At 49.9% G+C, this 12250-nt stretch overlaps 1 protein-coding gene and 1 pseudogene across 2 annotated transcripts; one reads left to right on the forward strand and one right to left on the reverse strand.

Annotated features, from left to right (window-relative positions):
• Positions 1–6: 6 nt before the first annotated feature.
• CFAP141 (cilia and flagella associated protein 141) lies at positions 7–7687 on the forward strand. 2 transcript variants are annotated; one of them, XM_006743502.3, is made up of 4 exons: positions 7–963; positions 1203–1243; positions 5825–5954; positions 6876–7687. In XM_006743502.3, exons 1-4 carry the CDS (start codon positions 931–933, stop codon positions 6975–6977), a joined length of 306 nt encoding a protein of 101 aa, XP_006743565.1. In that variant the 5' UTR covers positions 7–930; the 3' UTR covers positions 6978–7687. The 2 variants fall into 2 exon arrangements, 1 of the variants encoding a protein (XP_006743565.1); XR_014146708.1 differs by having other exon boundaries at positions 7–1243; positions 5859–5954; positions 6876–6917.
• Positions 2585–4109, reverse strand: LOC102746304 (ubiquitin-conjugating enzyme E2 C pseudogene; annotated as a pseudogene).
• Positions 7688–12250: the final 4563 nt, after the last annotated feature.

Here is a 12250-nt window from a genome sequence, read left to right on the forward strand (position 1 = left end):
TGCAAGGATCTGCCCTTAGGCTTTCTTTCCATACTGTCTTGAATAAATGGAAAAGGGAATGTTGGCATCTGACATAATCCCATCCCCCCACACTTACTGGGGATGCTGTGGGACAGTGAAGAAATGTCAGATCAATGCACTGGTCTGACATTGTAGATTATTTAATAAAATGAACAATTAAAAAAACATGATTCATTTCTTTATAGTTGCCTTTTTTTTTTTTTTAAGATTTATTTGAGGGGCGCCTGGGTGGCTCAGTCGTTAAGCGTCTGCCTTCAGCTCAGGTCATGATCCCAGGGTTCTGGGATCAAGCCCCGCATCGGGCTCCCTGCTCCGTGGGAAGCCTGCTTCTCCTCCTCCTCCCACCTTCCCCCCACCCTGCTTGTGTTCCCTCTCTCGCTGTGTCTCTCTCTCTGTAAAATAAATAACATTTAAAAAAAAAACTTATTTGAGAGAGAACACACATGTGCACGAGCAGGGGGAGGGGCAGAGAGAGAAGCAGACTCCCCACTGAGCTCAGAGCCTGACATGGGGCTGGATCTCATGACCCTGAGATCATGACCTGAGCCGAAATCAAGAGTCAGATGCTTAACCTACTGAGCCACCCAGGCGCCCTGCAGTTGCCTTTTAATGAAACAGGTGTAGGATATGTTTTTTGGACCTACGATCATACAGAGACCCCACAGAAGAAACCCTAAAATTGGGACTGTGGTCCTTGCTCCTAGAATTGCCTGCGTCACTAATAGAAGGCAGGAGAACCAGGATTCGCTTCAGGTCTCCAGGGCAACAGGCCAGGTGACCAATCAAGTTCTAGGTCAGGGGTTGTTGTTGGAGGTGAATGTGTTGCTATGACTACTGAATCCTGGGTGACCGACTGGACAGAAGGGAGAGCCTGCCTCTCCTGAGCCCGCGTCCCGCCAGCTTGTGGACATGTCTGTGGAAAAGACGACAAAAGTCGAAGAGGTGTGCAGAGCTGGAAGGGGGCTGGGTTGGCCAGAAGCAGACCGTTTCCTGAGGGGCCCATGATGTAACTGCAGCCCCTACCGGCATGTTTTCTTTGGTCCGCTCTGAAAGGAGTAGCACTCTTGCCCTCACTTCCCCTAGGAAGTGCCATTCCCTGTCAAGAAGAGAGGCCCACGGGAAAGGTGCTGGGGATGGGGTGCTGGACGTCAAGGCAGATGAGCAACTTGCTTTTCTTGCAGAGTTTTCCAAGGGTCCTGGGATTTAAGAAGATGGTTGACAGGTAATTTCTGCTTCTATCCCTTCCCTTACCCCTCAGCTTGACCTTGTCCTCCTCCCCCCTCCCCCCCAGCCACCACTCAGATACACTTCATCCTTGTCCTGGGCTCCTCGGGAAGGAAACGGGTGTGCGGGGGCAGGAAGCGGCCCTTTTCAGGGACAGCCTCCCAGTGCCCAGTAGGTCGTGCTACCCACACAGTGCTTTTATTGTCTCTCTCTTCCTGTTTGAAGGAAAATCAGATCAAGTTTTTGTTCTTTTATTTTTTAAGTAGAATGCAAGTATTTGTTGTATTAATCATGTGATAGGTATGCAGTAAGTATTTTTTGAGTGAGTGAATGAGAAGATGAGGCTGTATGTCTCTCCTTCACCTGGGAGCTTTTTTTTTTTATGTTATGTTAATCACCATACATTACTCACCTGGGAGCTTTTTAAAACACATGTGCTCGGGTCTTAACCCAGAAGATTCTGACTACGGTGGTCTGGGATCAGGTAGGATAAGGCTGTTTTTAAAGGTTTCGCAGGTGGTTATACCGAGGGCCAGCAAGGATGTAAGGGAGCAACTGCATATAATTTTAGTGGGAGTCCAAATTGATGCAGCCTTTTTACAAATAAATTTGATAAAATCTATCAAAACTTAAGATCTCAAAATTCACACATCCTTGGAACTGGCAACTGTACGTCTAGTTTACCTTACATACATATACTCAGTTGGTGGAGCATGCAACTCCTGATCTCAGGGTTGTGAGTTCAGGCTCAATGTTGGGTTAGAGATTACTTAAAAAAAAAAAAAAAAATTTAGGGGCGCCTGGGTGGCTCAGTTGGTTAAGCGACTGCCTTCGGCTCAGGTCATGATCCTGGAGTCCCGGGATCGAGTCCCGCATCGGGCTCCCTGCTCAGCAGGGAGTCTGCTTCTCCCTCTGACCCTCCCCCCTCTTGTGCTCTCTCTCATTCTCTCTCTCAAATAAATAAATAAAATCTTTAAAAAAAAAAAAAAATTTAAAAAGTATAAGCTGTCTAGCTGGTTAAATTATGATACAAAAATACTAGGAAGTCTTTACACAGAATGGAGAAAATCTTTATGTGCTGGTAGGAAAAGTCCAAATTGTTAAGTGATAATATAAACATACGAATTCATGGTAAAAAAAAAAAAGTAATACTTGCTGGTATATGATAGAAAAATTTTCTGGAAATATGCACAGGAAACATAACTTCGTTGAGAACTGGGGTTGAAGAACAAAGCTTTCACTTTTCATTTAGTATATATTTTTTAAGATTTTTGTTAACATTTTATTTATTTGAGGAAGGAAGAGGGAGGAGCAGAGGGAGAGAAAGAATTACCAGCAGGCTCCACGCCCAGCCTAGAGCCCCACGTGGGGCTCAATCTCACAACCCTGAGATCAGGACCTGAGCTGAATTCAGGAGTCGGACACTTAATCGACTGAGCCACACAGGCACCCCAAAGATTTTTAAGTAATCTCTACACCCAGCATGGGGCTGGAACTCACAACCCCAACCAAGATCAAGAGTCACGTGCTCACCAACTGAGCCAGCCAGGTGCCCCTCTTTTTTTTAAACCCAGTGTATTTATTGAATAGATTTATCACAAGGGTTCAACCAGATACTTAATTTAAAAAAACAGAAACGGGCGCCTGGGTGGCTCAGTCGTTAAGTTTCTGCCTTCAGCTCAGATCATGATCCCAGGGTCCTGGGATCGAGCCCCGCATCAGGCTCCCTGCTCCACGGGAAGCCTGCTTCTCCCTCTCCCACTCCCCCTGCTTGTGTTCCCTCTCTTGCTGTGTCTCTCTCTGTCAAATAAATAAATAAAATCTTTAAAAATAAATAAAAATAAAAAATGAAAAACAGAAACAAAAAAAAAATGACACCACAGATTAAGAAACAAAATGCTAGACAGAAATGAAGGGAAGGACAGAACATCTAAGGAAGAAATAAAAAGACAACACAAGGAGAGAAGCTACACAAGGTTCTTGGCTGGAGACCTTCTTTGAGTAGGTTTCTTGCAATACATCTTAAAGGCTATGGGTTTTTCTAGAGCTTGATAACCAAAGGGCTTATCAATGTTGGTTTCTCCTAGCAGGCTCTTGGCGGACAGCGGGATGGTCCTGACATCACCCAGGGCAGACCCCTTGTCCTTCAGGATGTCCAGGCAGATGATCCCCTGGGTGTCCACGCTGGGGTGGTAGCAGGGTATGAGGAACTTCACCGTGGGTGCATTGTAGGAGGAAGCACTGGGGAACTCGAGAGAACTTCTACCTCACATCTTCATATACTTCGTCAGCTGCTCCATGGTGGTCCCCACCCGTTTGGAAAGGTCTGACTGAGGCAAGGCAGAATTCCTTTGTCCTCAGACCTCATGAGGGTCATCAGCTCCTGCTGTAGCCTCTTGCCCACCGGGCCTCACGTGGCACCCCCTACTGGGCTCAGCTCCTTTGCTGGCTGCAGCTGGGTCATGATTTGGGGAGGCGATCCAGGCAGTATGGGCAGGGAGACAGGAACTTGGAGAGGGCAACTGCAACTCTCATTTAGTGTATTTCTATATGGGTTAAATTTTCTATCATCTGTAAAAAAAATACTTTTTTTTTTTTTTTTAATTTCAACAGGGCGGGGGGCACCTGGCAGGCTTAGTCAGTGAAGCATGTAACTCTTGATCTTGGGATTGTGCGTTTGACCCCACATTGGGTGTAGAGATTACTTAAAAAAAATATTAAAGGCCACCTGGGTGGCTCAGTTGGTTAAGTACTGGACTTTTGGTTTTGGCTCAGGTTGAGATCTCGGGTCGCGATGATGAGGGAGCAGAAGGCAAGCTGAGGACAAAGTACCCTCCCAGGCGGGATCTGTGCGACATTCCTCTGAAGCTAAGGGAAGGAAAAACAAATGGTTAACTTATAGAGATCACAGTCCTGGAGAACAGGAGTCTCCCTCAGTTTATAAATGCCTTAGTGATTTACAAGAAAAAAGCATTCTTATCAATTTCCTAGGGGCGCCTGGGTGGCTCAGCCGTTAAGCATCTGCCTTTGGCTCAGGTCATGATCCCAGGGTCCTGGGATCAAGCCCCGCATCAGTCTCCCTGCTCAGCGGGGAGCCTGCTTCTCCCTCTCCCTCTGCCTCTCCCCCTGCTCGTGCTCTCTCTCTCTGTCAAATAAATAAAATCTTTAAAAAATAATAATATTAATAACCTAACTTCCAGAGGGAAACTCCCAACTGTCTTAACGTTAATGCCTTGCTAGAGGGAAAAACAACCTTAACTTGACAATGACAAGGTCTCTGGTACCTTGTAGGTCCTCTTTAGCAGATGAACGTTCTTTTGAAAACCTCCCTTTTTCTTACCTCCCCCAACTCCCAAGTATATAATCAGTCACTCCTCACAACAGGGCAGTAGCCCTTTCTGCCCACGGGTCCTGTCCCCGAGCTTTAATAAAACAACCATTTTGCACCAAAGACGTCTCAAGAATTCTTTCTTGGCCGTTGGCTCCAGACCTCACCAACATTCCAAAACCACGTCAGTGAGATGGAGCGAGCCCTGCATCAGGCGCACTCAGTGTGGAGTCTGCTTAAGATTCTCTCTCTCCTGCTCCCTCTGCCCCTCTCCCCCTAAAAAAAAAAATAATAAAATGCTTTAAGTTTCAACAGGGCTTACCTGTGTGTGTGTGTGTGAGAAAGAAATGCAGATTGCTCTTAATGTGTTAGGGGCACCTAGGCGGCTCAGTCAATTGAGTGGCTGACTTGATTTCGGCTCTGGTCATGATCTCCTGGACCTGGGATCAAGTCCCAAATCGGGCTCTGCTGGAGTCTGCTTGGAGTCTGCTTCTCCCTCTCCCTCTGTTCCTCCCCCTCCTCTCTCTCTAAAATAAAGTCTTTAAAAAAAAAAAAAGCAACCTTGGGGTGCCTGGCTGGCTCAGTTGGTGGAGCGTGTACCTCTTGATCTCAGGGTTGTGGGTTTGAGCCCCACGCTGGGTGTAAAGATTGCTTAAAAAATAAAGTCTAGGGGTGCCTGGGTGGCTCAGTCGGTTGGGCGTCTGCCTTCGGCTCAGGTCATGATCCCAGGGTCCTGGGATCGAGTCCGGCATCGGGCTCCCTGCTTGGCGGGAAGCCTGCTTCTCCCTTTCCCTCTGCCTGCCACTCCCCCTGCTTGTGCTCTCTCTGTCTCTGTCAAATAAATAAATAATCTCTTTAAAAAAAATTTAAAAAGTCTAAAAAACAAAACAAAACCTAGCAAATGGTTCCAGAATATGTCTAGCTAAGGTTGAGAATCATGGTATAACAGAAGGTATTAATTCTTAGACTGGATTTGATACCCGCGTCTGCCATTAAGTGACCTTGGGCAACTCAGCTGCACTTTGTTTCCTTGTGGTACAATGCAGAAACTGGTATCTATGACACATGGCTATTATGATGATTAAAGGGCCTGCATATTCAACATATCCTAGGTTCTAAGCTGGTTCTAGTTACCCTTTCAGGGAGTTTGCCATCTTCTGACATTGGCATGAGGTTCTGGGCCTCTCCGATGGGGTTTGGGTCTCCATTCCTAACTGACCCGTCCAGCTCCTACCTGTGTACCTGGGGCAGGTGGCGAAATTCACGCGCTCACTCTCTGTGGCAGACGACACTAAGCCAGAGGAGAAACCTGTATGCTGCCCTAAGGATGCAGGACACCATGGGACAGGAGTTGGCACTGGCCCGTAAGCAGCTACTGATGGTGAGTTCTAGCAAGGGTGACCTGAAGCCTCATCCACTACTATCCTGTGCGGAAGCCCACTGGATTCCCAAACTTAGTTGCTGCCATTACTTGCCCACCTTCTCTGCATTATACCAGAGCAGAAGCTTTTTATTTTTATTTTTTAAGATTTTTTGTTCATTGGGCGCCTGGGTGGCTCAGTTGGTTAGGCGACTGCCTTCGGCTCGGGTCGTGATCCTGGAGTCCCGGGATCGAGTCCCGCGTCGGGCTCCCTGCTCGGCGGGGAGCCTGCTTCTCCCTCTGACCCTTCCCCCTGTCATTTGCTCTCTGTCTCTCTCATTCTCTCTGTCTCAAATAAATGAATAAAATCTTAAAAAAAAAAAAAAAGATTTTTTGTTCATTTATTTGACAGAGAGCTAGTGAGAGCAGGAGCAGAAGCAGGGGCAGTGGGAGAGGGAGAAGCAGGCTTCCCGCAGGGCAGGGAGCCCGATGCGGGGCTCGATCCCAGGACCCCGGGATCGTGACCCGAGCTGAAGGCAGACGCTTAACGACTGAGCCACCCAGGCACCCCAGAGCAGAAGCTTTTTTCATTAAATGGCTCTTTGTGTTCAGCTGTAGGTGGCATATTCTCGAGTCCCAGAGTGCAGACTAGTCCTTGATCCCCTCATCTCAGCATCCAGCCCCAGCCCCTCTCTCCCAGGACTCCCACTTCATGGTGCTCTCAGCAATTATTTGCTGAACATAGGGCTTCATCCATGGAGAAAAAAATGGGGCGGCATCCCCCTCCCACCCCTGCAGGTGCAGCCTCTATGCTTCTGCCTAGCTTTCTGTCACAGCTAAGTCCAAATCCAAGAGGACACAGCTGGAAAGCCACCAGGGGGAGAACAAGAACAAGGGCAAGCAGAAGGCAAACCTCATACTCTGTTCTGTCCTCCCCACCAGGTCCGTCAAGCGGCCCTGCATCAGCTGTTGGAAAAGGAGCATCGGCAGTACCAGCAGGAACTAAATCAGATGGGCAAAGCTTTTTATGTGGAGAGACTCTGATGGAATCTGAAACAAACAAAGATGGCTCTTAAAGGCTCAAATGTAGACATATGGCTCATTCTTCAGTCCTAAATCTTGACTTCTTTGAACCGTGTTTATTCATAGCCATAATCTTAAAACAGCTTCCTGGGTTTTACTCACCACCTCTTAGATCTCACTTCCTCTGGTCTTTTCTGAATAGCTCTGAGTGTGGCTCAGAGAACCATGTGCTTGGATGTCAGGAGGCCTGGAGTTCAGGGTTTGGGTCAGCCAGTTATGAGACCCAGGACAGGTCTCTCTTCTCTGGACCCGAATTCGTACCCTTCCCACCCCTGCAAATTGACAGGGTTCCAAACTGAAGTGTCATGGAGGCAAGGCAGGTGAGATAGTGGGTCTAAGAGAGTGAGGAGCACTGAGATTTATGGGGAACTGTTAAGAGCATGTTAAATCTAACATGCGTTCAGATTCTGAAGAATTCTAAAAAGTACTGATTGATCACGTATGTCTATAGTCCCACAGAGAACCTTACTTACGAAGATCCACTTTCCATAAAATGAGATCCCAAGCCCGAGAGATCCCTGTTGTGGAGCCAGGAACGGGTGCGGTGCGGGGACACCACCAGGCTGACTTCCTGGTTTCTTCCCCTGCTGTCTGTATCCTCATTGGCCACGCGTCCTCTCCACACTGACCTTGCCCAGCCCTCCACTCCAGGCGGTCGGTGCACTGCACAGCTCACAACCCCCCTCCCCCACCCCCACCCCGAGTCTGGCCCCACCCTCCAGTGTGCATTCCTCTGATGTCAGAGCCCTCTCCTTTTCTCCCTCCACATCCCACTGATGGACACAAAGAAGCAGCAGGTATAGAGAAGGGTATGGGTTTTGGAGTCAGGTGTGGGTTCAAAGTCCTGTTTCATCCCTTAATTGTTGTCACCTTGTGTAAGTTACTTCTCTGAACCTCAGTTTCCTTTTCTGAAAGTGGGGAAAATAATACCCATCTCACAGGATCATTATGAGAATTAAATAAAATAAGGTATGTAGAGAGCAGGCCTAGTGCTTGAGGAACAGCAGGTATCCTCCCTTTCCCCTCTCAGATTTCCCTGTGACCCAGGCCCTTCTCAGGCCCCTCCGCAGCCCCCGGCCACCCCCTATGCAGCCGAGATATCACTCTATCCCACGCCTGCCTTTCTGCCCTGCGCATCCATTCGTTGTCCAGCTTCCATCAGCCCCACTTCCCAAGAGTCTTTAGTCAATGACTCACAGGTTCCTGCACCCAACAAGACATGGGGCTCATGGGCTGGTTGGGGGAGGCAGGCGTGGGCACGGAAGGAAGGTGAGGGGCACCTGGGTGGCTCAGTCGGTTGAGTGTCGGACTCCTGATTTCAGCTCAGGTCATGATCTCAGGGTTGTGAGATCCAGCCCCATGTCCTCAGCAGGGAGTCTGCTCGGAATTCTCTCCTTCTGCCCCTCCCCCTCCCCTCTACTCTGTAGAAAGAGAGGAAGGAAGGGAGGGAGGGAGGGAGGAAGGAAGGAAAGAAGGAAGGAAGGAAGGAAGGAAGGAAGGAAGGAAGGAAGGAAGGAAGGAAGGAAGGAAGGAAGGAAGGGGTGGTGACCATGTTATAAGGGACAGAAGCAGGTGCACGCGGCCTGGGTCTGACCCCCAGCCTGAGGCTGGGTCTCCCACTCGGCCTGTCCCTCCCCCCGATCCCCTCTCTCCACGTCTGTCATCCACCTGCGGCCACGTCCCAGCCAGCTCTGCTGCTCCCACTGCCCAGGAGAGCCTGGCCTCCAGAGAAACAGCAGATCTGGGTTTGAATCCTGCCTCTGTCACTTACTGCGTGAGTGGCTTGGGCAAGCTGCCTTAACTTTCTGGGTCACAGTTCCTTGTTTATAAAATGGAGATGATGCCTCCCCTCACTGGGGATTAAATAAAGCACTCTGCAGAAAGGTGGCACATAATGTCCAATACCATAATGATATTTTCCTGCCCTGGGATACTTCTTTCCCTCTTTATTTCCCCTCCGTTACCTGGCTGCTCCCACCCACCACCACACTCCCTCAGCAACTTCTTCATTCCTCTTTCCTCTGTTCACTGGAACCCACAGGACACCCCACCCCCTCTGCCTTGATCCCTGACCTTGGCCTCTCTCCCCAGGGCTTGTCAGTGCCAGGCTGGCTCCCGTATTGGCAGGCTGGCCCCTCGGGAGCCCATCTCGTCTGATCCCCTCTGCCTGCTCTGTCTGCTCTCATCACATCAGCTGACTGTTTCAGCCCGTCATACCCATCCATCCCCTTCTTCCTCTATGGTGCTGCCCTACCCATCTCCTCTGGCTCAGAGGGGCTCAGCCTTGTTTGAAATGGGTACACGGAAGGCATTCCAGCAGAGCTAGAAAGCGTTTATAAGATGCCATCGATGTTTCTGCCTAGTTATGCCCTGAAGTCAAGGTCTGCTTCTAAGAAAGCCTCTCCTCTTGTACATCAATAATATTCCCAGTCTCTGCCTCATCCTTTCAACTCCTGCTCATCGTTTCCCAGCCTCTGGTTTGCCAGGGTAGTCAAGGTTCCCAGAGAAGGGAACTAAATGTGGGGGATAAGGGTAAGAAAGATGGTCACAAAAGCAAAACTTACACACACACCCCCAGTAGGAGCCATGAAGTAGCAAGGACATAAGACAACAGCCCTTGGGGCTTGGACACCCTTTTGTCAGCCTTCCCCTGGAAGGCAGGGGCCACAGAACAGGAACTGACTAGGGCTTTGGACAAACTATTGATCTAGATCAAGGGCACTGTGGGGTTGGTATATGTGTTGCAGGGGGGCGGGAATCCGGACTAATGGGAACAAGGACACATGGAACAAGCCTGGGGCTGAAGCCGAGCATCCTCCTCCCACCCCTGCACTTGTACCCAAGCCCCCTACCCACCCGGTGAGGCTATAACTTGGGCTCTTTTCTGCCGCAGTGGAGAGAAGCATCTGCCTGCCACATGACGTTCAACAGACCTAATCCTCTTCAGAAGAAAAATCCCCCAGAAAGGAACCAGGCTGGACCCCTGTGAGGGAAGACCCTTAGAGAAGCCAGGCCAGGAGTTCTCAGTGTAAAAAGCCCCAGAAGAGAAGAGCCCTAAGGACTGCAGGCTGCTTCCTGGCAGAGGGGCTCCAGAAGACATCCAAGGGTGACTTTAAGGATGCCTGGAGACATGGGGAGAAGGTGAGAAGGAACAAGATGATGGGAGGAAGCAGCCAAGCACTCTGGAAGTTTCTCATGGCTACTTCTCTGTAATACTTAAGGGCAGGAGGAGTCCAGGAGGGTGTCAGCTGAAAGGCTCTCAGCGGTCTACTGGGGGTGATCTGGAAGGTTAGGAGTTCTGTTAGAAAGGTAAAGCAGGATGTGCAAACCCCCTGTCCCCCACCCCCGGAAAGCCTCAGGGCATGGGAAGGAGGTTGAGAAGAGCAGGTGGCAGGGCTGGCTCTCAGCACTGTGGTTGTGACATCAGGGGAGAAGCTCTGTGTGGGAGCCCTTGGAAAGGATAGGTGCCCGGATGTGGAGCCCTGCCAGATATGCTTCCTGGTTCAGCCGAACGTGATCCAGCAAAGGCCAGGCACTGGTAGGAGAGAAGCTGATACAGGGACAGCACGAACATCACCGTCATGGGAGGTGAAGAGCAGGGGTCACCGTCCTTCCCCAAGGAGATGGCTTGCCATCTAGCCATGCTTGGTGGCTGGAGGGGAGGAAGGCAGATGACCACCGAGGCTCTCCTGCCTGCTTCTGTGTGATATGTTTGATATTGGGTTGTTGAATTAGGAACCAACTAAATATCGAACATATTCTTACAGCAGTGGGCGATTTGGCATCAACTCTGGGGCTCTGGGGCTCTGGGGCTCCTTTACTGAAGCTCCTCTCTCCAGGACCCCTTTGGAAAAGCAGTGGTGGCAACCTTCGTGGATTTCAGTCTTAAGCTGGAGAGCTAGTGTGGGAGCGGGAGAGCTGGAATTTGAGTATCGTATCTCCCTGTATCTTTCCCTTATAGTGGAAGGGATGTATCTCTGATCTTCTGTCCTTGTACTTTTTTCCCGCCTTATCAACACTCCCCCCACCCTTATCAACTACTGACTCCTGTCCCCGGGATCTCCTTGTACACTTGTCCTGCAGTGAGGGTCTTTGGTTTCTCTGCTTTCCTTCAAGGGTCAACTGATGGTCTCTCTGCCCATCTACCTCTAGTGACTGGAGGCTCTCAAGGGTGGACTCCAGTTTTGCCCTCTGTCCTGGTGGGTGTCTCAGTTACCCCACTGCTGGGGCTTAGTACCACAGGAGCTGTCTATCCTTGACGTAATGACTAATTAGAGCTCTTTGAATTCTTCTCCGATAGCGCTGGTCACCTTGAACAGTGCCCACCTCTCCCCTGGCATGTTCTCAGATTGTATGGTCCTGGTGCACTGTGGTCAACCACCACCTGTCAGTAACGGGCTCCGAGTGGAGGAATGTCATGGCCTGGAAGGAAGCCAGGGAGAACAGAGATGGTAACGAAGATGTGTGCGATGCATGCGTGGCAGTAGGTTGGGTGGGGATAAGGAGGCGCAGAGAGCAAGAACAGTGGACAGTGGTGCAGAGCGTGGTTGGTGTGGGCATGGAAGTTCTACTTAAAGATCACTGTGGGCAAACGGAAGGTATGATCCTACCCAGATTACTCCCACCCTCCCCTGCTTCTCTCCCCGACCCCACTTAAAGTTCTGGGAGGGCCTTCCAGATACCAACCCTCTCCGCTTACTCCATCCCTGTGGCTCTAAACGGGGAGGAATGATGTCTCCCTGCCAGTTAGAGACTCTTGAAATAGCACAGTAATTCGATCGGGGGATCTGGGGGAATTGTCAAGGATCATGAGTGACCTCCCTCTTCACTGTTGCTCAAGCTCCCTGAATACTGGGAATCAAAAGGTAAAACTCAACCAGTGGAATCTGACCAGCATCCAACACAGGCAGGGTGAGGGCAATGGGGAAAAACAAGGGTAACTAGGACGCTCTGGGTGAGAACCACCTATCTGGAGTTGCCAAAGTACCCTTCTCTATTTCAGTGTTCTCCCCCTCCCCTTGCCTTGCTCTTTTAAAGCACCCACAGAGCTGCCTTGACAGTGGAAAGTTTCAGGGTCAGGGAGAACCTCTACCCTCCCCCACTTTCCATTGTCTAAAATCAGCCTCAGCTGTTCCCTAATTTTTCTTTGCTGGTGATGTCAGTCCATCAGAGTGTCTCACCCTGTGCTCCCCCAGGGAGAACAATAATGAGATGGAAGGAGCTGGAAAGACCGT

This window comes from Leptonychotes weddellii, chromosome 6 (assembly GCF_054177405.1).
Source record: "Leptonychotes weddellii isolate Sample4059 chromosome 6, ASM5417740v2, whole genome shotgun sequence".
NCBI classification, from domain to species: domain Eukaryota; kingdom Metazoa; phylum Chordata; class Mammalia; order Carnivora; family Phocidae; genus Leptonychotes; species Leptonychotes weddellii.

Coding starts and splice junctions, on each gene's coding strand:
- CFAP141 (XM_006743502.3), top strand. CDS start 931: ATGTCTGTGGAAAAGACGACAAAAGTCGAAGAG. Junction 964..1,202: donor AGACGACAAAAGTCGAAGAG/GTGTGCAGAGCT, acceptor CTTTTCTTGCAG/AGTTTTCCAAGGGTCCTGGG. Junction 1,244..5,824: donor TTTAAGAAGATGGTTGACAG/GTAATTTCTGCT, acceptor TACCTGGGGCAG/GTGGCGAAATTCACGCGCTC.